This window comes from Eleutherodactylus coqui, chromosome 2, assembly GCF_035609145.1.
Source record: "Eleutherodactylus coqui strain aEleCoq1 chromosome 2, aEleCoq1.hap1, whole genome shotgun sequence".
Taxonomy (NCBI): domain Eukaryota; kingdom Metazoa; phylum Chordata; class Amphibia; order Anura; family Eleutherodactylidae; genus Eleutherodactylus; species Eleutherodactylus coqui.
The window spans coordinates 48,010,405-48,037,582 of record NC_089838.1 but is presented as its reverse complement, the minus strand read 5'-3'; the positions used below and the strand labels follow the sequence as shown (position 1 = coordinate 48,037,582).

The 27,178-nt window shown below is 51.0% G+C and overlaps 2 protein-coding genes across 6 annotated transcripts in view; one reads left to right on the top strand and one right to left on the bottom strand.

Annotated features, from left to right (window-relative positions):
* Nucleotides 1-19,027, top strand: part of KIAA1549 (KIAA1549 ortholog) — a 67,655-nt gene extending 48,628 nt beyond the window's left edge. Inside the window, exons 4-21 of one of the 5 annotated variants that reach the window (XM_066590803.1) lie at nucleotides 844-1,021; nucleotides 1,194-1,324; nucleotides 1,490-1,673; nucleotides 8,255-8,314; nucleotides 8,447-8,592; nucleotides 8,681-8,858; nucleotides 8,936-9,114; nucleotides 9,212-9,420; nucleotides 9,536-9,657; nucleotides 9,744-9,949; nucleotides 10,113-10,336; nucleotides 13,496-13,640; nucleotides 14,310-14,606; nucleotides 15,099-15,151; nucleotides 15,721-15,866; nucleotides 16,550-16,719; nucleotides 16,874-17,407; nucleotides 17,445-19,027. In XM_066590803.1, the coding sequence (XP_066446900.1) occupies nucleotides 844-1,021; nucleotides 1,194-1,324; nucleotides 1,490-1,673; nucleotides 8,255-8,314; nucleotides 8,447-8,592; nucleotides 8,681-8,858; nucleotides 8,936-9,114; nucleotides 9,212-9,420; nucleotides 9,536-9,657; nucleotides 9,744-9,949; nucleotides 10,113-10,336; nucleotides 13,496-13,640; nucleotides 14,310-14,606; nucleotides 15,099-15,151; nucleotides 15,721-15,866; nucleotides 16,550-16,719; nucleotides 16,874-17,101 (2,856 nt within the window). In that variant the 3' untranslated portion in view covers nucleotides 17,102-17,407; nucleotides 17,445-19,027. Of the gene's footprint in view, nucleotides 1-843; nucleotides 1,022-1,193; nucleotides 1,325-1,489; nucleotides 1,674-8,254; nucleotides 8,315-8,446; nucleotides 8,593-8,680; nucleotides 8,859-8,935; nucleotides 9,115-9,193; nucleotides 9,421-9,535; nucleotides 9,658-9,740; nucleotides 9,950-10,112; nucleotides 10,337-13,495; nucleotides 13,641-14,309; nucleotides 14,607-15,098; nucleotides 15,152-15,720; nucleotides 15,867-16,549; nucleotides 16,720-16,873; nucleotides 17,408-17,444 lie in introns of all 5 variants that reach the window. The other 4 variants (XM_066590802.1, XM_066590799.1, XM_066590801.1 and 1 more) reach the window with 4 other exon arrangements.
* Nucleotides 19,028-19,857: 830 nt separating this feature from the next.
* On the bottom strand, nucleotides 19,858-26,658 carry TMEM213 (transmembrane protein 213). The gene is made up of 3 exons (XM_066590804.1): nucleotides 26,521-26,658; nucleotides 23,784-23,822; nucleotides 19,858-21,218 (listed from the first exon to the last, which is right to left on the bottom strand). The coding sequence occupies exons 1-3, from the start codon at nucleotides 26,582-26,584 to the stop codon at nucleotides 21,046-21,048; spliced, it is 276 nt and encodes a 91-aa protein (XP_066446901.1). The 5' UTR covers nucleotides 26,585-26,658; the 3' UTR covers nucleotides 19,858-21,045.
* Nucleotides 26,659-27,178: the final 520 nt, after the last annotated feature.

Sequence of the window (27,178 nt, the reverse complement as noted above, 5' to 3'; positions counted from 1 at the left end):
ACAGAGGATGTCCAGAGAGAAGTGTGATGATGTGTGGTAGGTGCAGAGTCTCTAGCAGCACAGAGGATGTCAGGAGAGGAGTGTGATGATGTGTGGTAGGAGCAGAGTCTCCAGCAGCACAGAGGATATCAGGAGTGGAGTGTGATAATCTGTGGTACAAGCAGAGTCTGTAGCAGTGCAGAGGATGTCAGGAGAGGAGTGTGATGATGTGTGGTAGGAGCAGAGTTCCAGCAGCACAGAGGATGTCAGCAGAGAAGTGTGATAATTTGTAGTAGGAACATGGTCTATAGCAGCACAGAGGATGTCAGGAGAGGATTGTGGTGATGTGTGGTAGGAGCAGAGTCTTCAGCACCACAGAGGATGTCCAGAGAGAAGTGTGATGATGTGTGGTAGGTGCAGAGTCTCTAGCAGCACAGAGGATGTCAGGAGAGGAATGTGATGATGTGTGGTAGGTGCAGAGTCTCCAGCAGCACAAAAGATGTCAGCAGAGGTGTGTGATGATGTGTGGTATGTGTGTGATGATATGTATCCGATTTCCCTCGGGCTTCTTTTCTCGCCCCGTGGGCCCTGTGCCATCACTTACGCACGCGGCGCCCTAATGCCCATGACTAGCAACTGCTTTTCCATAGAGCTATAATATAAACTCAAATAGCGCTGTGGAAACCCGCAGCCACCAGAGAGAAGCGGCGCAGAGGATGGCGGCGGCTGCGTGAAGACGGATTGCAGTTCTCCTTACTTTCTGTCCGTGTTAAGGGGTTCCATGCTGACACCTGCTGGTGCTGTCTGGTACTATGGTGAAGTGTAAAGTTTGTGCCCCCCATCGTGTTTTTCTCTTGCTGACAGGTCTATTCCATGTCTGACACCTACTCGTTCATGGTGACATCGGGTCCTGTTGTCTACACCGCCGTCGCTGTTGGTCACATCTTGAGAAGGAGCCGTCTGGTTGCAAGAAGATTCGCCCCCATCCTCTCCCTGCAGATGCCATATATGGGCTTAGACCTGAGGTTCCACGTGCAGACAGGTGAGATGCACTGCTGGGCTTGCTGCAAGTCACCTGTTGCGGAACTACAACTCCCAGCATGCCCTACTCCCCATACCTTCTGATATCACTATCATTCCTGTGTAATGTGACAGGTTTTTATTGTATCCACTTATTCTGCTGACGTTTTGCTCCTCTGCCCTTCTGTGCGTAGTGCTGCAGTTTGTGCCGCAGTCAGTGGACATCAGACTCTGCACGTTCAGCGAACAGATACAGAAGGGGTTAACAATGGCGTTGTATGAAGTTCGGAGACTGCGTCAGGAGAGCGAGAACTTCACTGTCCAGGTAAATATCAGGGCGCTCCTGCATCATCACTGCAGTATGGTGCAGTCTTAGGAGCGTTCAGTCCTTTCTGATGCTTTACATTGCAGCTCTGCTTCTTTAGAGTGCTTCAATAAGGGGGAGGGGTTTATAGATTTTGCTCAATCAGATCTTCCCAATTCCTTGCAGATAGTGAACATCAGCTTCAGCCCGCCGCGGGGGGGATATTGGAAAGTGCCAGTCACCGTCTCATACGTGGTCAGGGAACGCCACGGCTTTCTGAACGGTTCTGATGTCAGCGATCAGCTGCGGAATCTCAGCCTCGTGGAGTTCAGCTTCTTCTTGGGGTTTCCAGTGAAGCAAATTGCAGAACGTAAGTATCAAAAATTTCTACTGTAGGGAAGGGGGCAGGGCCATGGCATGGGGGTGGGGCTTAGAAGGGTCACGTGACGCATACGGACACCGTGTTATGTAGTATCAACTCAAGTGAACATAAAAGCTTGGACTTTGAACATCATCTATCAATCCTAACTTCCTGGCCTCCAGTCACATCCAAAGCTGTACTCAATCCTGATGTTAGATCATGACTTATACTGCATGCACATCCAGAGCTGCATTCACAATCCTGCTAAAATACTGTCTAAATTAGACACAATGTAACAGCAGAATAGTGACTGCAGCTCTGGTTGTGACTGGAGAATAAGAAATGTTACAGCAGGATAGTGACTGCAGCTCTGCATGTGACTGGAGGATAAGACATGATGTATCAGCAGAATAGTGACTGCAGCTCTGAAAGTGACTGGAGGATAAAAAATAATGTTACACCTGTATAGTTAATGCAGCTCTGGATGTGACTGAAGGATAAAACAGGATGTAACAGCAGAATAGGGACTGCAGCTGTGGAGGTGACTGGAGGATAAGATGTGGTATGAAGCGCTCTGTGTGTTGCGCTGACAGCGGAGATGCGAGTCTTCAGGACCGGACTGTGATCTGTGAAGTCATCCTTGCTCATTATTTTGGAGGCGCTGATTAATCCTCTCGGGGGTTCCACGCCGGCCAGGGCAGCTGATGTCATTGTGCGCACAGTGGATGTGAAATCAGACAAAGCCTGACCGCTCCGCTGACTCAGAGTAATAAAGGACTTGAGCAAACACGGCTTCATCCTCACCGAGACGTTCCCACAGTCCCAGAAACTGAGAAGGGGCAAACACAGGGGTGGAGGGGAATGGGAGGTGCTCCAGTACCCCTAGAACTAATACCCCTCCACCAGAACTAACACTCCTCCTCCCAAAGGACTAATTTTTCCTTGCCTCCAGGACTAACGTTATTCCAGGACTTACCAACCTCTTCCTTTAAGTCTACACCCCCCACCCCCTCCAAAAGTAGTAAACCCCAATCAGGACAAACCCCCTCTCCTCCACAAGGAGTAATTCCCCTCCTACTTTAGGAGTATCCCATGTCCTCTTCCTCCAGGACTGTCCGCCCTCATACACCAGGAATATCCAACCTTCTACTCCATTATCCATTAATTTACTCTTATTATCTATTATTCACATGCAGTGTCGCTTTAAAACGCCAGGGGGAGCCCAGGGTGGCAGTACCAATGTGGTTCACTTTTCAAGGTGCAGGGCAACCTGCCGAACTATTATGGCGTCATTAATAGGTTGCTGGTCTGCATGGTGGACTACATATATCAGAAGGTCTGCCACTTTGTATCCACTCTGTGTGGGAGTCTACACCAAGCAGCCACCCCCTCTATATTAGGTTGTGTGAGTGGCTGTTTCATCGGTGTCCCTCACAGGTGTAATTAGCTCCCTCATTTGGTAGTTTGCTACCTGCATGGTGAGATAATGCAGCTATCTGCCCAACTTAGTCAGTAAGTATGTGGCCATTTTCTGTAATTGTTTTTATATTACCCCTTCTGTGATGTAACCTTCTACTCCAGGACTAAAACCCACCTCCTCCAAGAGTATATCCCACTCCTCCCCTAGGAGTCTCCACATCTCCCCCACCTCCTCCAGGACTCCCCCACCCCCCTCTTCCTACTCCAGGACTCCCCCCCCCCCCCTTCCTCCTCCAGGACTCCCCCCCCCCACCCTCTTCCTCCTCCAGGACTCCCCACCCTCTTCCTCCTCCAGGACTCCCCACCCTCTTCCTCCTCCAGGACTCCCCACCCTTTTCCTCCTCCAGGACCCCCCCCCTCCCCCCCTCTTCCTCCTCCAGGACTCCCCCCCCCCCCTCTTCCTCCTCCAGGACTCCCCACCCTTTTCCTCCTCCAGGACTCCCCCCCCCTCTTCCTCCTCCAGGACTCCCCCCCCCCCTCTTCCTCCTCCAGGACTCCCCCCCCCCCTCTTCCTCCTCCAGGACTCCCCACCCCCCTCTTCCTCCTCCAGGACTCCCCCCCCCCCTTCTTCCTCCTCCAGGACTCCCCCCCCCCCCTCTTCCTCCTCCAGGACTCCCCCCCCTCTTCCTCCTCCAGGACTCCCCTCCCCCCCTTCCTCCTCTAGGACTACCCCCCCCCACCCTTCCTCCTCCAGGACTCCCCCTTCCCCCCCCTTCCTCCTCCAGGACTCCCCACCCCCACCCTTCCTCCTCCAGGACTTCCCCCCCCCTTCCTCCTCCAGGACTCCCCACCCCCACCCTTCCTCCTCCAGGACTCCCCCCCACCCCCACCCTTCCTCCTCCAGGACTCCCCCCCCCCCTCTTCCTCCTCCAGGACTCCCCACCCTTTTCCTCCTCCAGGACTCCCCACCCTTTTCCTCCTCCAGGACTCCCCCCCCCCCCCTTCCTCCTCCAGGACTCCCCCCCCCCCCTTCCTCCTCCAGGACTCCCCACCCCCACCCTTCCTCCTCCAGGACTCCCCCCCACCCCCACCCCCACCCTTCCTCCTCCAGGACTCCCCCCCCCCCCCTCTTCCTCCTCCAGGACTCCCCACCCTTTTCCTCCTCCAGGACTCCCCCCCCCCCTCCCCCCTCTTCCTCCTCCAGGACTCCCCCCCCCCCCCCTCTTCCTCCTCCAGGACTCCCCACCCTTTTCCTCCTCCAGGACTCCCCCCCCCCCTCTTCCTCCTCCAGGACTCCCCCCCCCTCTTCCTCCTCCAGGACTCCCCCCCCCCCCCTCTTCCTCCTCCAGGACTCCCCCCCCCCCTCTTCCTCCTCCAGGACTCCCCCCCCCCCCCTCTTCCTCCTCTAGGACTCCCCCCCCCTCTTCCTCCTCTAGGACTCCCCCCCCCCTCTTCCTCCTCTAGGACTACCCCCCCCCCTTCCTCCTCCAGGACTCCCCCTTCCCCCCCCCCTTCCTCCTCCAGGACTCCCCCCCCACCCCCACCCTTCCTCCTCCAGGACTCCCCCCCCTCTTCCTCCTCCAGGACTCCCCTCCCCCCTCTTCCTCCTCCAGGACTCCCCTCCCCCCCTTCCTCCTCTAGGACTACCCCCCCCACCCTTCCTCCTCTAGGACTACCCCCCCCACCCTTCCTCCTCCAGGACTCCCCCTTCCCCCCCCTTCCTCCTCCAGGACTCCCCCTTCCCCCCCCCTTCCTCCTCCAGGACTCCCCACCCCCACCCTTCCTCCTCCAGGACTTCCCCCCCCCCTTCCTCCTCCAGGACTCCCCACCCCCACCCTTCCTCCTCCAGGACTCCCCCCCCACCCCCACCCTTCCTCCTCCAGGACTCCCCACCCCCACCCTTCCTCCTCCAGGACTCCCCACCCCCACCCTTCCTCCTCCAGGACTTCCCCCCCCCCCTTCCTCCTCCAGGACTCCCCCCCCCCTCTTCCTCCTCCAGGACTCCCCACCCCCCTCTTCCTCCTCCAGGACTCCCCCCCCCTTCTTCCTCCTCCAGGACTCCCCCCCCCCCTCTTCCTCCTCCAGGACTCCCCCCCCCTCTTCCTCCTCCAGGACTCCCCTCCCCCCCTTCCTCCTCTAGGACTACCCCCCCCCACCCTTCCTCCTCCAGGACTCCCCCTTCCCCCCCCCTTCCTCCTCCAGGACTCCCCACCCCCACCCTTCCTCCTCCAGGACTTCCCCCCCCCCTTCCTCCTCCAGGACTCCCCACCCCCACCCTTCCTCCTCCAGGACTCCCCCCCACCCCCACCCTTCCTCCTCCAGGACTCCCCCCCCCCCCCCCTCTTCCTCCTCCAGGACTCCCCACCCTTTTCCTCCTCCAGGACTCCCCACCCTTTTCCTCCTCCAGGACTCCCCCCCCCTTCCTCCTCCAGGACTCCCCCCCCCCCTTCCTCCTCCAGGACTCCCCACCCCCACCCTTCCTCCTCCAGGACTCCCCCCCACCCCCACCCCCACCCTTCCTCCTCCAGGACTCCCCCCCCCCCCTCTTCCTCCTCCAGGACTCCCCACCCTTTTCCTCCTCCAGGACTCCCCCCCCCCCTCCCCCCTCTTCCTCCTCCAGGACTCCCCCCCCACCCTTTTCCTCCTCCAGGACTCCCCCCCCCCCCTCTTCCTCCTCCAGGACTCCCCCCCCCTCTTCCTCCTCCAGGACTCCCCCCCCCCTCTTCCTCCTCCAGGACTCCCCCCCCCCCTCTTCCTCCTCTAGGACTCCCCCCCCCCCCTCTTCCTCCTCTAGGACTCCCCCCCCCTCTTCCTCCTCTAGGACTACCCCCCCCCCCTTCCTCCTCCAGGACTCCCCCTTCCCCCCCCCCTTCCTCCTCCAGGACTCCCCCCCCACCCCCACCCTTCCTCCTCCAGGACTCCCCCCCCCCCTCTTCCTCCTCCAGGACTCCCCTCCCCCCCTTCCTCCTCTAGGACTACCCCCCCCCCCCCTTCCTCCTCTAGGACTACCCCCCCCACCCTTCCTCCTCCAGGACTCCCCACCCCCACCCTTCCTCCTCCAGGACTCCCCACCCCCACCCTTCCTCCTCCAGGACTTCCCCCCCCCTTCCTCCTCCAGGACTCCCCACCCCCACCCTTCCTCCTCCAGGACTCCCCCCCCACCCCCACCCTTCCTCCTCCAGGACTCCCTCCTCCCCACCCTTCCTCCTCCAGGACTCCCCCCCCCCCCCACCCTTCCTCCTCCAGGACTCCCCCCCCCCCTCTTCCTCCTCCAGGACTCCCCCCCCCCCCCCTCTTCCTCCTCCAGGACTCCCCTCCCCCCCTTCCTCCTCTAGGACTACCCCCCCCCCCCACCCTTCCTCCTCCAGGACTCCCCCTTCCCCCCCCTTCCTCCTCCAGGACTCCCCACCCCCACCCTTCCTCCTCCAGGACTCCCCCCCCACCCCCACCCCCACCCTTCCTCCTCCAGGACTCCCTCCTCCCCACCCTTCCTCCTCCAGGACTCCCCCCCCCCCCCCTTCCTCCTCCAGGACTCCCCCCCCCCCCCCCTTCCTCCTCCAGGACTCCCCCTTCCCCCCCCCTTCCTCCTCCAGGACTCTCCCTTTCCCCCCCACCCTTCCTCCTCCAGGACTCCCCCTTTCCCCCCCCCCTTCCTCCTCTAGGACTATTTCACCCCCCCTCTTTCTCCTCTAGGACTATTTCACCCCCCCTCTTTTTCCTCCAGGACTACCACCCCCCTCCTCATTTCCTCCTCCACGACTATCCCCCTTTTCCCCTCTTCCAGGACTCCCCCTCCCCTCCTCCTCTAGGACTACTCCGCCTCCTCTTCCTCCTCCAGGACTACTTTTCCCCCCCTCTTCCTCCAGGAGTATCCCCTTCCTCGACTAACCCCTCACTCCTCCAGGAGCATATCCCCCTCCTTGACCAACCTCTTACTCCTTCCAGGAGCTTTCCCCTTTCCTTCTCTTCCAGGAGTATATCGCCCCCCTCCATCTCCTCCACAGCTATCTCATTTCCTACTCCGGGACTATATCTCCCATCTCTTCTTCTGCCTCCAGGAGTCTCCACTTCTCCTTCTCTTCCATGACTATCTCAACCTCCTCTTCTAGAAGAATTCCCCGTTCTTCTCCTCCAGGACCGTTATTTCCCTATTCCTCAGGCCGCCTTCACATGGGGTGATAAAACCAAGCGAGATTTATGCGTTTTGAGACGCACAAATATTAACCCCATTCTTTTGAAAGAGGTCCCACACACGAGTGATGCTTTCCCACGTGGCACTGTGATACGATGCTGTGCGAGAAACACATCGCAGCACGTCCTATCTGCGTGATCTCGCAGCGTGGCCCTATTGAAAGCAATGGGAGAACTCGGCGATCCTCTGCTGGGCTGTGACTGCCGCGCCGGAGGATCCCTGCATCCCCAACATGATATGAGGCTGTCTTCCCATGAAAACTCCTCGCATCCACGGGTCTTTCGCATGGTGGGGAACACAATAGGAGGGCGGGATTCACGGCCGATATCACGCTTGCCTGCGTGAAGCTAGCCTTAGGTCAGAAGAAATTTCTGACAGCTTTAGTCATGTGACCGGAGGTGGGGTTTGTGTCACCTTCACAGGTACATGTCAGTCAGGCAATCACAAGTCTCAGACGTATCCCGAACGTTCTGCAGCTTTCTAACAGACTTGCTTTATTACTATTTCAAAATCTCTGTTTGCTGTCAGTGATCTGAAATCTGTACAGACCTCATACTGCTCACAGCTGGGGGTTTGTTACATTGTAGCCAGTCTAGACCATCCTCTGTAAGGTATGCATCCAGGATACCTGCACTGATACACTGTAATAAACCATCAGAACAAGGGAGTGAGTGCTGCTGTGATGTGCTCACCTCACAGAGAATTTCCTGCACTGACACATTGTAACAAAATCTCGAAAGTAAGATGAGGATTAGTTTTTAGCTCCTGCATGTGGACACTGCGTGCTTCCATTCACTGACTCTAAGCAGAGATCCTGGAAGTGATGAGAAATTGAAGCAGTCTATTAGAAAGCGTCAGAATCTTTAATCCCATCCAGCCAAAAATCCAACATGACCGTATAGGAGAATGGGCGGAGCTCCGAACCCTCCATCGTGTTAGTCAGAGAGCCGGATTCACATCTCATCGTATTCTCTTCCAGCATCCACCTACCCGCAGCTTAACGTCTCTCCGCTTCTGAAGGACTCCTGGCTCCGCACAAGTGAGTAACCGCTGTCAGCCCCTCCTGAAATACTCTGTGCTGCCCAGAGTTGCAGTGTATCGTCCTCAGTGTATACATCACACATAACTCTGTATCTTCTCTACCATTCGCATGTCCTGATCCCTTTGTCAGTTCTGCTGGGCGTCCAGGAGTTGCATCTGAGGGATGACGCGTTTCACATGGAGATGGAGCGCAAACTTGCGCAGCTGCTTGGTGAGGCCACGTTACAGAAACGCAGGTGGAAGAGAGCCAGCAACGCTGGGAGCAACACAGTGCAGGTAAGAAGGGGCTCGGTGATGTCATCAGCAGGGGGCGGGGCTGTGACTGCTTTCAGTGATGGTGTCATGAATTATCCTCTCTGGTCAGGTGGTGAACGTCTCGCGTCTGGACGGTCAGGATGATCCGGTTCAGCTGGTCTACTTCATCGAGGACCAGTATGGCGGCCGTCTGGCTGCGGACAAGGCCTCAAGTTTGATTAACGAGGTGAACATCCAGCGTGCCGCCATCATCCTTGGGTATCGCCTGCAGGGCGTGGTGGCGCAACGTGAGTGATGCGTAGTTGACGGAGGAGTTGGCATTGAACATTCAGCGGTCGGTACTGACTTCTGTTTGTTTTTGCAGCTCTTAATCAGCCCCCAGAATCGGACCGGCAGGCGCAGAACCTGTGGATCATCGTGGGCGTGGCGGTGCCGGTGCTGGTGGTAACTGTCATTATAGTCATCCTGTACTGGAAGTTGTGCCGCACGGACAAGCTGGACTTCCAGCCTGATACTATCAGTAACTTGCAGCAGCGGCAGAAGGTGAGAAGATGCCCTGGGACTAGGGGAGGGGGGGCAGGGTCATGCCACATCTTATGAGGGCGATCATTCCGCTGACCAGTTACCTGGCTTTCCGCAGCTCCAGGCTCCCAACGTCAAAGGCTTTGACTTCGCCAAGCAGCACCTGGGTCAGCACAATAAAGATGATGTCCTCGTGATCCACGAACCTCCCCCTTCGGTGCTGCACGGACCACTCAAGGACTCTACCCCCTCCGAAAATGGTGACATTCCAACGCCGAGGTCTAAGTGCTCCACCAAACCCCACAAGGTCGGCCGCCATCGGAGCAGGTGAGGTTGGAGCAGCTATTGTGTCATAACTATTGGAACATCCGGTAATGCAACGGAACCGTGTGGCGAGGTTATCAGTCGTTCTGATTTTATTCCCCTCTTCCTATCCCGACAGTAGGGTCACGCCGTCTGACGCAGGATCCACCGCCAGCGACCCGTCCAGTGGGAAGGAGTCGGGAGAAGAAGGGTCTCTGCGACCCTCAGCTCCACCGCGGGAAACCAAGCTACGACCGACCGGTAAGGGAGGTAGATTTCTTCAGTGACTACGACTACTGGCTGATAAGTGTTTTAATATATGGCACGTTTTGTGTTATTTTCAGCAGAGATGCCTATATTGAGCAGCGGAGCTGAACAACATTCGTCAGCTTCCATCTTTGAACACGTGGATCGGATGTCGCGGTCTTCCGAAGCCAGTCGGCGGCTGCCCAGCAAGATTCAGCTCATCGCCATGCAGCCAATGGCGGCTCCACCCATGCACGGTCTGTCCGCTGCCGAGCGGGAAGTGGAGGCGAATAAGGTAAACAGAGAGGTAGGTATGAGGAGAGGAGCGACATTCTATGGTGACGAGCGGGCAGCAACACTTTCCTCGCTCCCATAGGATACAGTGGAATGAAAATGTAACACACCTTTGAAAAATTGCACAAGTTGATTGCATGTGGTCATGTGACATGTGTCCTCTTATCCCTGTGCAGATTCAGACCACTTTACGGCACAAGTCGGAGATCGAGCACCACCGCAATAAAATACGCCTGCGAGCCAAGAGGAAGGGGCACTATGAGTTCCCCCTGGTGGATGTGGTGGCAATGGCGGACACCAAGGAGCGGCAGCGCATGTACCGCAGGGCGCAAATGCAGTTCGATAAGATCCTGGATCCTGTGTTGGGCGTCCCAACTGTGTTCATAGAGCCGCGCAAAAGGTGAGACGCTAAAGAACCCTCTACCTGCAGACCGTATGGTTGAGGTTATAATATCACTGTGCAGAACCTGGCAGAAGTGAGAGATATAAGGTATATCTCCAGGCCTCTCTCGTATTGAGGCTCCTTCCCTGATGTCGCCTCTGATTGAGCCCCCATTGAGGCTTTTCCCCCTGATTGATACGTCTCTTGGTTTATACTCCTCCCATAATTGTACTTCTTTGCATTGTTTAGACTCCTCCCATAATTGAAGCTCCTCCCCAACTTCTCCTTTGACTGAGTCCCCTCCCTTGAGACCCCTTCCCTGATTGTGCCTCCCGTTGAAGCTTTTTCCTTGAATAGGTTCTGGTTGTTTATATGTAATCTTGTATTCTCGCTCCTGAACTCCTGCTGAGATTGTGATTGTACACCGCAACTAAGCACAACAAGTGGAGCTGCAGTGTAAAGCATGAGGGAGGAATATAGCAGCTGCCTGAGCCACTGATCAAATTTCAAGCTCCCTCCAATAAACAATATAGCTTAGATGTAGTCACTGACCATAACTAAGCCTTAATGGAGCAAGGCTCCAGTGTAAAGCATGGAGAAGGGACAAGGGGAGCCTAATAATGGAGTAGAGCTTCAGTGTAAAGCATGAGGAATGGACAGAGCAGCATCTGGTAATCCTCATTCGTGAAGGAACCCTTCACAGATATAGATAAAAATTAATAACGTTTATTGAGTTATTTAAAAGAACGTGGGTTTACACTGACACGAACACACACACAAATAGGAGACAAAAACAAGAAAGAAACCAAAGAATAAGACCCTGGTTTAGGGTAAACTGGGAGATTCAGCTCTTTGATGATGGAGAGGTAAGTATATTTATCCCTTTATGGTGTACGAATGGATAACCTTACGGGATTAATATGGACATAGTTTGTTGAGGGGTAGGTGATATCCAATATATCAGATCTGGATATATCGTTCGTACTAGGATATCCTCAAACCAAGTGTGTATATGTCCTTATTGAGAAAGAAATATCAATCTAGACCTCTATTTATATATTGGATCCCCAGTAGTGCCACATTAATTTGAAGGTTGTTTTTAGCTAGGGTCTGGTCATGGTGCACTATGATAGTATTGTTGACCAGATCCCACAAAAAACATACTCTTACAATGCCAAAATTGGCTTTGGCGTACGGTAGAAGTAGGTCTACCGATTAAGCGTTCGCCAAAAGGTAATATAGTGGCGTAGAAAGTAGACTTATGCTCAGAGATAGACTCAAAAGCCAAGATTAGTTTTTGCGTTTGGCAGGTGTAGGTCTACCAGTTAGTCGTTCGCCAAAAAGTTATATATTGGCGTTTAAAGAGTAGACTTATGCTCGAAGATGGGCTCATCTTCGAGCATAAGTCTACTCTTTAAACGCCAATATATAACTTTTTGGCGAACGACTAACTGGTAGACCTACACCTGCCAAACGCAAAAACTAATCTTGGCTTTTGAGTCTATCTCTGAGCATAAGTCTACTTTCTACGCCACTATATTACCTTTTGGCGAACGCTTAATCGGTAGACCTACTTCTACCGTACGCCAAAGCCAATTTTGGCATTGTAAGAGTATGTTTTTTGTGGGATCTGGTCAACAATACTATCATAGTGCACCATGACCAGACCCTAGCTAAAAACAACCTTCAAATTAATGTGGCACTACTGGGGATCCAATATATAAATAGAGGTCTAGATTGATATTTCTTTCTCAATAAGGACATATACACACTTGGTTTGAGGATATCCTAGTACGAACGATATATCCAGATCTGATATATTGGATATCACCTACCCCTCAACAAACTATGTCCATATTAATCCCGTAAGGTTATCCATTCGTACACCATAAAGGGATAAATATACTTACCTCTCCATCATCAAAGAGCTGAATCTCCCAGTTTACCCTAAACCAGGGTCTTATTCTTTGGTTTCTTTCTTGTTTTTGTCTCCTATTTGTGTGTGTGTTCGTGTCAGTGTAAACCCACGTTCTTTTAAATAACTCAATAAACGTTATTAATTTTTATCTATATCTGTGAAGGGTTTCAAAATTTATATATAGATTTCTATACCACTGTGATTTCTCATTCGTGAAGGAGGAGCCAATTAGTGGAGCAGAGCTGCAGTGTAAAGCATGGATAAAAGGGCGGTGCAACATTTAGTGACCTTCTTACAGGGAGGAGCCTTATAATAGAGTAGAGCTGCAGTGTAAAGCATAAGGGAAGGGACGGTGCAGCATTTGATGATCCTCATCCACGGAGGAGCCAATTAATAGAGCAGAGCTGCATGTAAAGCAAGAGAAAAGAGGCAGACCAGCATCTAGTGATTCTCACCTAGGGAGAAGGAGCCTAATACTGGAGCAGAGCTGCAGTGTTAAGCATTGTTTCTCAACTCCAGTCCTCAGGGACCCCCAACAGGTTATGTTTTCAGGATGTCCTATAGTAAGAACACCTGTGGCAATGTCTGAGGCACTGACAATAATTACATCACCTGTGCCATACTGAGGAAATCCTGAAAACATGACCTGTTGGAGTCAAGAAACACTGGTGTAAAGCATGGGTAAAGGGGCAGAGCAGCATCTTGTTATGCTCGCCCTAGTAGGAAGAGCCTAATACTGGAGCAGAAATGCAGTATAAAGAAAGGAACAGAGCAGCTTTTGCTGATCCTCATCTATGAAGGAGGAGGAGCCTATTAATGCACAGCTGCACTGCAAAGCATAGCAGCATCAGGTAATCCTCTTTTGTAGAGGAGGAGCCTAATACTGGAGCCAAGCCGCAGTGTAAAGCACATGGAAGAAAGAGAGCAGCTTCTGGTGATCCTCATGCTTGGAGAAGGAGGACCCTAATAATGGAGCAGAGCTGTAGTGTAAAGCATGGGTAAAGGGACAATGCAGCATCTCACCCAGGGAGGAGGAGCCTAATATTGGAGCAGAGCTGCAGTGTAGAGCATAATGAAGGAACAGAGTAGCTTTTGGTGATCCTCATCTGTGAAGAAGGAGGAACCTAATAATGGAGCACAACTGCACGGCAAAGCAGAGCAGCATCAGGTCATCCTCTTTCATGGAGGAGGAACCTAAATATATTATTTTAGGCCTATTGTGTTATTTTGCATTAATTAACCACAACCATTAATTGCAGTTCGCGAGCGAGACGCTCTCCAAAACAACGCCGCAAGCAACAAGGTTCCTCAAGCCCGCCAGATGCGGATCGAGATCGCCTGATTACAACGGACAGCGATGGAACCTACAAGAGACCGCCGGGCGTCAGTAACTCCGCCTACGTGGTGCGTAAGCGAATATTAGTTTCAGCATAGAATGTAGTGCTGAATGTTACCTATTTCTCTCTGTTATCACACAATGACACGCCTCGTTCTGTTGTCATGGAGCTGGCTGATAACCGAGAACAGTATTAAGGCCCATTTAGACGGGACGAATGTCGGGCAAACGATGCCCAACACTCGTCCCCGTACATGCTAGTTCTCGTGCTGCTGCATGGGAACTAGTATCGCTGGATCACAGCGGGGAGGCTGCAGGAGATTTCTGTCCTCTCGCTCCCCCGCCCCTCTCCATTGACATAACACATGGGCCGTTCAGTGCTGAACGGCCGCTATTTACACTGAGCGATCAGCTCATCATCCATCGTTTATGCAGCATAACATCCTGGATGACGAGCTGATCGCTCAGTGTAAATAGCAGCCGTTCAGTAGTGAACGGTCGCTGTATTATGTCAATGGAGGGGAGCAAGAGGAGAGAAATCCCCCCTGCTGGCCGCTCTGTAAATGAGCTAGCGATTCTTGCTCCCGTGCAGTAGCATGGGAGCGAGAACACACAGGGACCAGTGTCGGGCATCATTTGCCCGACATTCGTCCTGTTTAAATGGACTTCTACACTGGCTGATAACAGATTACCCTTGCATTACGTGGTCCTGTTGTATTCTCCTTCTCTCTCATCAGTCTGACCCCGACATCCCCTCCGATAACCCGACCCCGGTGTCGGACCTCGGCAAGTATCCCGGTTCTCCACCTCCGCGCCTCCCAGCTCAATATGTGGCCCCGCAGCCTTCCATTGAAGAGGTGCGTCAGACCATGCAGTCTCTGCTGGATGATGCCTTTGCACTGGTGGCCCCGAGCAGCCAGGGGCCCGGGGCGCTGCCATCAGGACAGCAGGGGAACAGCTCGTCAGCACGGACCGGTCAAGGGTCAGCACCATGGCGGGGGCAGTACAACTCCCATCAGTCCTCCCACTACAATGTGAGTAACGCTGTGACATCACCACCACTGTCCGTACTCTTATGTCATTGGCCTTAAATGGTCACATGACTGACGGAATAGGAGTAGCTGGAGCTCTCCCTATATCACTTCTGGAGAGCTGCATTCACAATTCTGCTTCATCCCTGTCAGGCTGTATGACCTAATGTTTCCCACCATGTATACTTTTAATGCAGCTCTGGATGTGACTGGAGAATAGTAACTGCAGCTCTGGAGGTGACTGGAGGATGAGGCATGATGTAACAGCAGAATAGTGAGTGCAGCTCTGGAGGATGAGGCATGATGTAACAGCAGAATAGGGAGTGCAGCTCTGGAGGATGAGGCATGATGGAACAGCAGAATAGTGATTGCAGCTCTGGAGGTTACTGGACAGTAGTGAGTGCAACTCAGGATGTGAATGAAGTATATAACTCTGAATCACTTGACAATCTGTAATGTCAGCTTTCATAACTCGTCTTTTTCCTTCCCGTTTAGAGATTTTCGGACTTCGGGGGGCCACAGAGCTCAGCGCCCAGCCTTCTGACAAGGTAACAGCTGTTATGCATACGGCCAGCAGAGGGCAGCACGCAGGGCTCATCTAGTCTTTTGTATTGTGATTTGCACCAACACTCTGATGTAGTTTGAGTTTTAATTCTTGCTTTCTATCCGTGAATAAAACCCATCCTGCTGACATAGCTGATCATCTTGTTACAGTGTATCAGTGCCGACAACCCTCTGTGAGATGAGCACAGACTCCCCTGCACTGATACATTGGAACAACACCCCAGCCCGGGTCAGCAATTACCCAGAATGCTGCTGAGGTTGGAACTGGAGCTGGAAATTTTCTGCTGGGATTAATGATGCGGCATTCACGGCCCATTGACTCCGGAGCAGCGAGATGGAAAACAGATTGATCACAGCCGGACCGCTCACCCTCCCTGATTCTGCGCCTCATACCTCCATGTGGGGGGGGGGGGGGTTTATAGGCTTGACCTGAAAATGGTGCAACATGGTGATAAATCTCACACGTATTTTTGAAGCATTGTGTTTTCCTATATAATTGCGCCATTTTTCCAGCGTGTACAGACTGATGCATGCGCTAGTCTTATTTTTGTAGAAGCCCAGGATTTGGCTCCGGCTTCCTGCCACCGTCTGACACGGCCACGACTGAGACTCAGCAGGCAGAAGGGCAGTATCCTGGCCGGATGTACCCCGAGGAACCCCCCTCCGTTGCGAGACCGCGGCCGCTCGGGAGCAACTCTGGTGAGTAAATACAAATGGGTGCTACTTCACAAACTACTGCTCCCTGTTATCAGCCATGTCAGGCTGGGTAAGTGACTGTAGAACAGGTGAGTACAGTCTATTACTTGCAGTTATTAGCCATATTAGGACGGGGGAGGGGACTGTAGGATAGGTGATTACAGTTCATTACTCCCTGTTATCAGCCATGTCAGGCTGGGGAAACTGACTGTAGTAGATGTGAGTACAGTCTATGGCTGGGTTCACACGGGGCAGATTTGCCGCGGAAATTCCGTGCGGAATTTTGCCGCGGCAAATCCGCATGCGGCCGCTAATCCCGGAATTAGCCAGCCATGCGGATTTGCCGACTGCAGCATGTTCATTTTTTTTTTTTTCCGCTGCGGCCGCGCTCTCTTCTATGGGAGCACCGGCTGCAGCGGAAGAGCGAGCGGCCGGGCTGCTTCAAAACCACCGTGGGTTTTGAAGCAGCGGTGCTCCCAGCGGAAATCTTGCGGTTTTTCGCTGCGGCCAAACCGCGAGATTTCCGCCGGGAATCCGCCCCGTGTGGACCCAGTCTATTACTCCCTGTTATGAGCCATTAGAGGGTGACTGTAGTGTTATAATGCTCCGCCCTATTATATGTTGGCTATAAGTGTAATGTCCCCTTTAATATTATCTGTATCACATAACAATAAATCACTTTTCAGGCTCCGCCCAGATCCAGCAGTTGACACAGGTGGGCATCGCAAGTCGCATGGGGGCACAGTCCACTGAGATGGCACCTGGCAGATCTGTTCAGCCCTCTTCCGGCCACGGTTGGCCCTCGTACTACAATCATGAAGAAGAGACGTCGAGAAATGCGCCGCACAGAGATGCAGTAAGTGTCCGTGCGGGAGCCGCTGCTGCCTGCACTGCACGTTCTATAGCCGCCTGCAAACATTGGGTGGTCACCAATGTGCGTGCATGCTGTCAGTGAATGGTAACACTGCTTTAATCCAGGAACCACTTACTGAAGCCTCTCTGTTTTGCAGGGTCACACACATGGAGCCCAGGACTATGGCGGTCCCCAGATGTTCCCAGTGACCAGGGGCCCTAATCGCCAGCCCAGCTCCCACATGCCCCCTTCCATCTGTTACCCCTCTAGCTCCGCGGAGGATGTCCACCCCGGTCACTCCTCTGCCTCCCTCATCAAGGCCATTCGGGAAGAACTACTGCGACTCTCCCAGAAACAGGCTGTAGTCCCTGCTTACCACAGCTGATGGGGGCTTCGCCGCCGCTAGTTTAGTGTCCGCTTCCTATGGAAGCCACGGGGGAAGGCAAGGAGGAGAGAATCCCATAAACGTACGTCGCCTAAATGAGTCAGCATCACAAGTTCGGAGGGTAACCGTAGCAGGGGAGGCAGTTGGACGTTCTGTAGGGTCCACAGGCAGGAGAGGGGCACTGGAACAGGTCTTCAGATTCAGGACGGTAATACTGATGCATGATGCGAGACAAGGATTTAGCAGAGAAGGAGTCAGAAGTGGGGAATCCCGGAGCAGGTTGGGGCCGGGGGGATCCCGGAGCAGGTTGGGGCCGGGGCCGGGGGGGGGAACCCCGGAGCAGGTTGCGCCGGTTCGGGAGGGACTTGTTTGTGGTTTGGATGTTTCATCCATAAACAAGATGCGGTGCCGAGTGATTGGGAGGAAAGTTTATGGATTGTGTTCTTCTGAATGAGGTATAGTTATAGATTTTGCCCGGTGGACGATGCAGGATGATTATGTTATGTCCTAATGGATGAACCACGTGGGGTAGGGGATCAGTGGATAGCCTACATGATGGACGTGGCTTGTAATGAGAGTGCTGAGCTGTAGTACCTGCTAGAAGAACATATTGTGGGGTTCAGCACCCACTTAGTCTGTGTGACCCACTACTTATAGAATGCAGCACCTACTTACAGATGGAAATTATGGGTCAGTACCTACTGACTGTATGTACATAGAGCCAGCTGCAGTTATTGGACGTAGTTTCCACTCACTGTCTGTAGGTGACCCAAAGTGAAAATCGGGCGTAGTACCCACTCACTGCCTGTAGGCGGATTATAATACACACCATGGCGTGCAGTACCTACATAATTCCTGTAGGTGACCCAAAGAGCAAATCGAGGGTGTAGTGTTTTCTTGCTGTAGGTGGATTATAATATACATCATGGGGTGTAGGACTTCCTATAGGTGAATTATAATATTATTATATGATCATTGAGTGTGGTACCTACTTACTTACCTGTAGGTGTCCCAAGAAGCAAATTGGAGTGTACTGCCTATAGGTGGATTATAATACAGAGCATGGGATGTAGTACCTACTAACTGTCTGGAGGTGTCCCAAAGAGCAAATACAGAGTGTAGTACCCACTCACTGCCAGTAGAGGGATTATAATACTTGATCATGGGGTGTAGTACCTACTTACTACCTCTGCATGAGCCAAAGAGGAAGTCATGGGTGTTGTGACTACTTACTGCCTGTAGGAGGCTACTAGGTCCACTTCTGGACTCCAGTTTAGGTTATTGGGGTGATGTATAGCTACCTACTACCGTTTTCCATGGTATTCCCCTGTGACTAGCCTGGTAAGGCCTGTGCTTGATCCTATAACCGCAGGGCAGTATGGGTAATCCCATCCTACCACATGATCCCACTGATTGGTTCTCTGATGTTGCTGACCCATCGGGCTGGGAAGGAGTTAATATAAGGTGCTAATTCAACACAGCAATACACAACCCGCCGACGACTGTCCGGCGACTTGACAGCGGCCCTCTGCGTCATCGTAAAGGGGTTACAATCTGCAGCTCTGTACTGGACTGTTTTGGGAGATTTTGAGGAAAATCACAAAAACTTTTTTGCAAAACTCGATTTTAAAATTAAAAACTGAAATGGACTTTTTTTTTTCCCCCAATGAACCAAACGAACAACAACGGCTAATAATAATCATTTCTGCACCGTTTCTATCGTTCCCCTTTAGCTCTTCACGGCTCTGTGTGCGGGCCCGTGCGGCCGTGAAGGGGTTAACCTCTGGACTATTTTGTGTTGGGGCCCCTGGAGTATTCGTGTGTCGCCGGGGCCCCCAGCTCTGTATTCCCATAAACACAGCTGTCTATGAACATCTTTGTATTTTTTTTTTTCTTTGTGGGGGGCCGGCGGGTCCGGTCCGTGAGGGTGGGAGGGGGGATTTGTGGTGACCTCAGTTTTTTGGGATCTTTTTTTTTTTTATTTTCCTTTTGTAATAGTCTTTTCTTTTTTACTATGTGCACGTAGCGTTGGGGGTCCACGAGGGGCTCTGGGATGGTGTTTGGTGGTTGTGTCACTGGCGCATGTTATAAATCAATAAAGTAATAAAGATGAAATTATTTATTTGCGCCTTCAGGTTTTATTTATTTTTGTACAAAATAGTGGCAAAGTGTTTATTTCATTGTGAAGAATGGCAAAGTGCGGCGCAGTAGCGAGGGGGTTTATAACACAACTGCGTTCGCTAGCAGTCGGTATTACCATTTTTGCATTCACTATTTTTACTAAGCGCCTTTATGGAGTTGCTGGCAGCCATTTTGTGGGTGTGGCCAATAATCTGAGCATCAGTATAGTCCATTCATATTATCCTTGTCTGCCACCCGTCCTGCATTTGGTAGGACCACCCTGGATTTTGGGACTGTCACCTCGTCTTGGGAGGCGTCTCCCACCGGGGTAAACAAAACCAAATGTCTATTCTCGGGCCTCTTGCTCTCCCGCCGCTCTGCTCCTCGCTCACTTCCAGGTAGTGTGATCATGTGCGTCAAGCGTGTAAGTGAACGCTGAGACCAAGGAATGGCTGCCGTGATCACTCGGTTGTGCTTCTTCGAAGTGACACGGGACCGGATTGGCGCAGGGAGCGAAAGATGTGACATAGCCTGTTCTTAAGTGCATCAAGCATTAATTACTGTGGGGGTACAGGGGCAGTAATATCATCAGAGGGGCGCTAGTGAGCACTATGAAAGAACACAAAGGGCGCCGCTTAGCGTAAAAGCAGAATTATTTTTTTATTGTTTGCCTCCCAAAAAACGTAATAAAAACCAACCCAGCAGTCACTCGTACCCCGAACTGGTACCAATATAAACTACATCTCTCCCCACAACGAACGAAGCCCCCACAGAGCGGCGCTGCCGGGACATAACAAGGGACATAACAAGGTTCTGGGTCGTAGAACGCAGCGATGCAGTCGGTTGTTTTTCTTTAAAAATGTGTTTTCATTGTGGAAAAATGGTAAAAAATAAATAAAAATTAAGAAAATCTCCATAAACTCGCTGTCGCTGGAATCGCACTGATCTGATGAAGTCATCAGGTTACGCCCTGAAAACAAAACCCCAAAACAATGGTGGAATTTCTAAAGTGGGGATGTGTCTCTCCCCAACACTCACATCAAAAATATATAATGAATGTTCTATGGCCCCCGGAGAGCGGCCGGTTCGATATACGCCTCCTCCCACAACAAGACAGCGAGCCCTCATACAGCTGTCGAGGAGTTACGGCTCCTGCAATGCAATGATGAAAATCGCTTGGCCCGTAAGGCACAAAATAGGCCGGTCACTAAAGGGGTAAAATGGCCAAAGCTTAGGAAAAATACAGGAGCCCCCATGTTTGAATACTGAGAGAAGTGACCTTGTTGCCCCTAGCAACCAGTCAGAGAAGACCTTCCAAGCATGACTTAGGAGGAGCAGCTGAAATGAGCCAATCAGATCACAGCTATTATTTCCTAACCAGCACAGGAAAGCTGGAAGTTGATTGGTTGCTGAGGACATCTCATTTACAGGGGCCACGCTATTATAAAAGCTGTCTGAAAGAAAATCTATATTTGTTGCCCATAGCAACCATTCACAGCGCAGCTCTCATTTCTTATACAGCTGCGCTGTGATTGGTCATTACCCTGTAGTTCAGGTAACACTGTGGAGCCCGGCCACTAGGGCAACGAGGCCTGATCTCTCAGGTAGGTTTTATACATGAATCCGTATATTACATGAGATATGGTCGGCCATTTTGGTTCTAGAGTGTCCGTGATAAAATTGCCGCTGCGCCGGCGTCTTCTGTGTCCAGATAAAGGTCACATTTCATAGGCTGATATAATGGGCGGAGTCATCATTTTCTGCGTATCAGTGGCGGTAGATTTGTATATTCTGCCTGTGCGGGGATGGAGCGTCTCCTCGTCTCACGCTGGCATGTATTTGGCCTCGTTCGGTCTCAGGTCCATGACTTTACAGATGCACAGGAGGATGAGTGTGAAGAACCACAAGCTCCAGCCGACAGCGGCCGCGATCCATCCGTAACTGTCCATCCCAGGCACACAGCAGCGGTTCGCCACGTCGCAGAAATCATTGTTCGCTGTGGGGTGAGAGGAAACATCGTGTCATGTGCAGAACGTGGCGGTAGCCGGTACACCGCGGGCGACATCCACGGCGACTATGCAAATGGAAGGATGGATCAATGCACCTACAGCGCCCCCTGTTGGAAGGTAGTCAGTGTCAGACCTTCTAACAGGCCTTGCAGTAATGCTGCCTTCCATCAGGTGGTGCTGCAGAGGTATTGTTCCATCTTCTCATTTGCATATTTCCCAGAGAAGCATGCATGGCTTTATAAGTCTCCTCACACATTCCAGGTGCTTTCCCTAAGGAGATATGATGCCCTACCTTGCCTGCGGGGGGTGCTGTTGGTTCTCACCAGATCCCCCATTCATTGAAGGACTAATAGCTACAGTATATTCGTTTTTCCGTGCTCTGCTACGAGTTGGGTTTTCAGAACGCCATCCGCACGTGTTGTAGCGTACCTTTCTGCAGATGTGCGTTGTGGAACCCGCCCGGGATCCACGGCATCCTTCGGATTGATCGCTACTCTCTGATGAATATAGCAGAAAATACTTCCTGTACAGATGCTGAACCCGCAAAATGCCAAGAAGGTAATTGTCCCAGCTCCAGTACATGCGGATTACTATTACATTTATTATCATAGGGGGCAGGACTGCACATCCGACAGTTCTAGAACAGGATAAAAGTCTGTTCCTGCAGCCACCACTAGGTGGAGCTCTCTACATAAAGAGCTATGAGCCACCATGGCAGGAGTGCGTCCTGAAAACAGATACATACAGCCATCAGTAGGAGGAGCTTTCTACACTCAGTTATACAGCCACCACAAGGGGGAGGACCCAGTATGCCAATATATACAGCCACCACTAGGGGGAACTCGCTACAAGCAGAGTTATATAGCCGACACTAGTGGAAGCAGCTTGTATATAGCCACAAGCAGGAGGAGCTCCCTACACACAATTATATAGCCACCACTGGGAAAGGGGGTGGAAGTGCCAGCTATATAAATATATACAGTCAACTGTAGGAGGAGCTGATTACATACACAGAGCCCCGTTTGGCGCAAGCAGCAGTATGCAGTCCTAAACTCTCGCTCACGACCTGAAGGTTGCGAATTCAATCTCTGCATGGTTCAGGTAGCCGACTCAAGGTTGACTTAGCCTTCCATCCTTCTGAGGTCAGTAAAAGGAGTACCCAGCTTGCTGGGGGGTAATAAATTACCAGAAAGTGCTGTGGAATAAGATGTCGCCATACAAATAAGATTCATTTATTTTATTTTTAGATATTTTAGATATACAGCCCCGCTAGTGGGAGATCCCAATATACTGATATATACAGCCACCAGTAGGGGGAGCTAGCCCTTGTTGTGAATGTGTTAATGTGTACGCAATGAGCTTCTCTTTGCTGTGACTGTATATTTCTATATGTAGTGAGCTCCGGCTAGTGGTGGCTGTATATATTTGTACGTACGGAGTGGCTCCCCTAGTGCTGGCTGTATATATTTGTACGTACGGTGTGGCTCCCTTATTGGTGGCTGTATATATTTGTACGTACGGTGTGGCACCCCTAGTGCTGGCTGTATATATTTGTACGTACGGAGTAGCTCCCTTAGTGGTGGCTGTATATATTTGTACGTACGGAGTGGCTCACAGAGTGTTGCATCTAGTGCTGGCTGTATATAGTGAGCTCACTCTAGTGAGTATTCATCTTTGTGTAGTGAGTACCCCCTAGTAGTGAGTGTACATATCGATGTAGTGAGCTCCCCCTCCTAGTGGTGGCAGTATATATCTGTATGCAGTGAGCTCCCCCAAGCGGTGGCTGTATATAACTGTATACGGTAAACTCCCCCTAGCGGTGGCTGTATGTATCTGCATACGGTAAACTCCCACTAGCGGTGTCTGGATATATCTGTATACGGTAAACTTCCCCGAGCGGTGTCTGGGTATATCTGCATACGGTGAACTCCCCCTAGCGGTGACTGTATATATCTATGTAGAGAGCTGCTACCCCTATTGGTGGCTCTCCTACTGTAAAAGCAGCTCCACGCACAAAGTGCCCGCGGATCCTAGCCGCACGTTGTCCATTAGGCCGCCTGCACACTGGTAGAAAATCGTGCGAGATTTGTGCGTTGCGAGACGCTCAAATTTGAAGCCCATTCTTTCGAATAGGGTCATACACACGAGTGATGTTTTCCCGCATGGCACCACAAAACAATGCAGGAAGCCATTGCGGCATGTTCTACCTTTCTGTGCGCTCTCACATCACAGCGCTCAGCGTCTTCAATGGGGCTGGCGGCAGCATCGCACCACATGCTCGGTCCACGCGATGCGATTCGAGGTCTCCCATTGCAAACAATGGGAGAAACTCCGCGAGGCTGTTTTGAAAAAAAAAAAAAAGTATTGCATCCATGGGGAATTCACATGTTGGCGAGCGTGTTATGGGGGCGGGATTCAGGGCCCCATAGCGCGCTCGCCCATATGATGTTAACCTTACTCAGATATCATCCCTGAGAAAAGATCTCCTGATTGGGAAGAAGCATGTTCTGCAGCAGCTGCAGCCAAGTCTGGCACAGGACGGAGCCTCTCACCTGGACACTGCAGCAGACCCTCCACTGTGCTGTTGGACACTGAAATGAGAAGAGAAGGAGTGACTGTTATTCATGGCTACGTGATGAGGATACAACCTATGGCTCTCCAGCTGTTGTGGAACTACAACTCCCAGCATACCCTGACAGGTGTTTATATTGGATTAGAGGGATACATTATAGGTACCCACTACGGTCAGGAATATGATGCTGAGCTACACAGATGAGATCTACAGAATATAGTGTGTGGGATTAGGGGGATACAGATGAAGGATTATATTTATTGGATTAAGGAAATACATTGATTAGGGATTGTGTATATTGGATTAAAAAGGATGCAGATGAGGGATTATATACAGTTAGGGCCAGAAATATTTGGACAGTGACACAAGTTTTGTTATTTTAGCTGTTTACAAAAACATGTTCAGAAATACAATTATATATATAATATGGGCTGAAAGTGCACACTCCCAGCTGCAATATGAGAGTTTCCACATCCAAATCGGAGAAAGGGTTTAGGAATCATAGCTCTGTAATGCATAGCCTCCTCTTTTTCAAGGGACCAAAAGTAATTGGACAATGGACTCTAAGGGCTGCAATTAACTCAGAAGGCGTCTCCCTCGTTAACCTGTAATCAATTAAGTAGTTAAAAGGTCTGGGGTTGATTCCAGGTGTGTGGGTTTGCATTTGGAAGCTGTTGCTGTGACCAGACAACATGCGGTCAAAGGAAGTCTCAATTGAGGTGAAGCAGAACATCCTGAGGCTGAAAAAAAAAAGAAAAAATCCATCAGAGAGATAGCAGACATGCTTGGAGTAGCAAAATCAACAGTCGGGTACATTCTGAGAAAAAAGGAATTCACTGGTGAGCTTGGGAACTCAAAAAGGCCTGGGCGTCCACGGAAGACAACGGTGGTGGATGATCGCCGCATACTTTCTTTGGTGAAGAAGAACCCGTTCACAACATCAACTGAAGTCCAGAACACTCTCAGGGAAGTAGGTGTATCTGTCTCTAAGTCAACAGTAAAGAGAAGACTCCATGAAAGTAAATACAAAGGGTTCACATCTAGATGCAAACCATTCATCAATTCCAAAAATAGACAGGCCACAGTTAAATTTGCCGAAAAACACCTCAAGAAGCTAGCCCAGTTCTGGAAAAGTATTCTATGGACAGATGAGACAAAGATCAACCTGTACCAGAATGATGGGAAGAAAAAAGTTTGGAGAAGAAAGGGAACGGCACATGATCCAAGGCACACCACATCCTCTGTAAAACATGGTGGAGGCAACGTGATGGCATGGGCATGCATGGCTTTCAATGGCACTGGGTCACTTGTGTTTATTGATGACATAACAGCAGACAAGAGTAGCTGGATGAATTCTGAAGTGTACCGGGATATACTTTCAGCCCAGATTCAGCCAAATGCTGCAAAGTTGATCGGACGGCGCTTCACAGTACAGATGGACAATGACCCCAAGCATACAGCCAAAGCTACCCAGGAGTTCATGAGTGCAAAAAAGTGGAACATTCTGCAATGGCCAAGTCAATCACCAGATCTTAACCCAATTGAGCATGCATTTCACTTGCTCAAATCCAGACTTCAGACGGAAAGACCCACAAACAAGCAAGACCTGAAGGCTGCGGCTGTAAAGGCCTGGCAAAGCCTTAAGAAGGAGGAAACTGAGCGTTTGGTGATGTCCATGGGTTCCAGACTTAAAGCAGTGATTGCCTCCAAAGGATTCGCAACAAAATATTGAAAAAAAAATATTTTGTTTGGGTTATGTTTATTTGTCCAATTACTTTTGAGCTCCTAAAATGTGGAGTGTTTGTAAAGAAATGTGTACAATTCCTACATTTTCTATCAGATATTTTTGTTCAACCCTTTAAATTAAACGTTACAATCTGCACTTGAATTCTGTTGTAGAGGCTTCATTTCAAATCCAATGCGGTGGCATGCAGAGCCCAACTCGCGAAAATTGTGTTACTGTCCAAATATTTCTGGCCCTAACTGTACATATAGTAATGCATACATTAACAGATTAGATAGGTACATCACATATGTTGATATTGGAAAGGTTTTATCAGTTGGCATTATGTTCTTTACAGAATAAAGGATTAGCAGCATAATGGGATTATGGACACAGATTATGAATATGGTAGATTGGTTCGTTATATAGGACTAGAGGGAGACTGGTATACTGGCTACACTGGGGAGATATAGCATATTGGTGCATTATTTTAGAGTGTCCGGATACATTATAGCAGATTACAAGGACTCATTTAAAGGTCCATTATATCACTTTACAGGGGTACACCTCTCAGATTATGGGGTACATGATATCAGATTAGGGTGCATGATGTTGGAGTGTAAGGGGAACATTATCGCAGACTTCAGGAACAGATGCGGGACGGAAGAAACACTAACTTTTATTTTACTTCCATAAAATACCCATCCAGCAATAAATGGCCGCTGACGCGCTTCGCAAACAGCTTTATACATCGCAATGGTAGCGACTGTTTGCTAAAACACGTAAGCGTGCTGCGCTATTTTGTCAGGGAAAATATCAGGCGCCATAATTGAAGCCAGATGGACCCCATTATAGCCATTGGTGGTCGTTCAGCGCCGTTCACTTGGTCATAGGACGGATCTGGCTTTCTGTTTTCGTTGTTCCTACGAGCAGAGCTAAGTAAGAGCACAGCAGGCGCAGAGACCCCTGTGTACCTGTGATATCAGTGACTCACCTGCCCAGGACTCCTGGATGTAGCAGAGCTGGAGGAGGACGATGAGGAGATCCTTGCGCTTCATACTGAGGATCAGACGGGATTCCCTGCACTGACTGCGGAGTTACAAGCTGCCTGCTGGGGGAGGAGCTACCTGAGATTCTAGCATCATAGCCCGCCCCCTCCTCACCTGTTCTGTCTCCAGGAATGAGAATTGTGATCTTTTCCCGTCGCTGCTCGCTGCGCACATATGTGATCAGTTGCTTGGCTTTTGGTGTGTTTCAGTTCCTCAGCTTGCTGTCAGAGAATAGAAACGTCCTCGTAACCTGTACAGACCTGACAGTTCTCACAGCTGAGGGTTTGTTACAATATATCCAGTCTAGATAATTCTCTATTATCTCCACGGCAGACTGACACATTGTAACAAACTATCAGGGCAGGAGGGAGATTTGTACAATTGATGCGATTAGGGCTCTTTCACACGGACGTATTCGATCCGTGAAATATCTTTGCGCACCTATTCACTGCGTTTTTTCATGAGCTCAATAAAAAAGCAATAAGGCCTAATTAATGGTACTATTTTTTTAACCACCGTCTCCTGCTAACGTGCATTAAAGCGCAGTCAATACGCATTCAGCTGTGAATTTGCTACATTTTTACACAATCCCATAGACTTTAA

What these genes read in the sequence shown, in the direction of transcription:
- TMEM213 (XM_066590804.1), bottom strand. Translation starts at nt 26,584, where the DNA reads ATGAAGCGCAAGGATCTCCTCATCGTCCTCCTCCAGCTCTGCTACATC. An exon ending in CATCCAGGAGTCCTGGGCAG is followed by an intron (nt 23,823 to 26,520) that starts GTGAGTCACTGA and finishes TTCTCATTTCAG; the next exon opens with TGTCCAACAGCACAGTGGAG. An exon ending in GGGTCTGCTGCAGTGTCCAG is followed by an intron (nt 21,219 to 23,783) that starts GTGAGAGGCTCC and finishes CTCACCCCACAG; the next exon opens with CGAACAATGATTTCTGCGAC.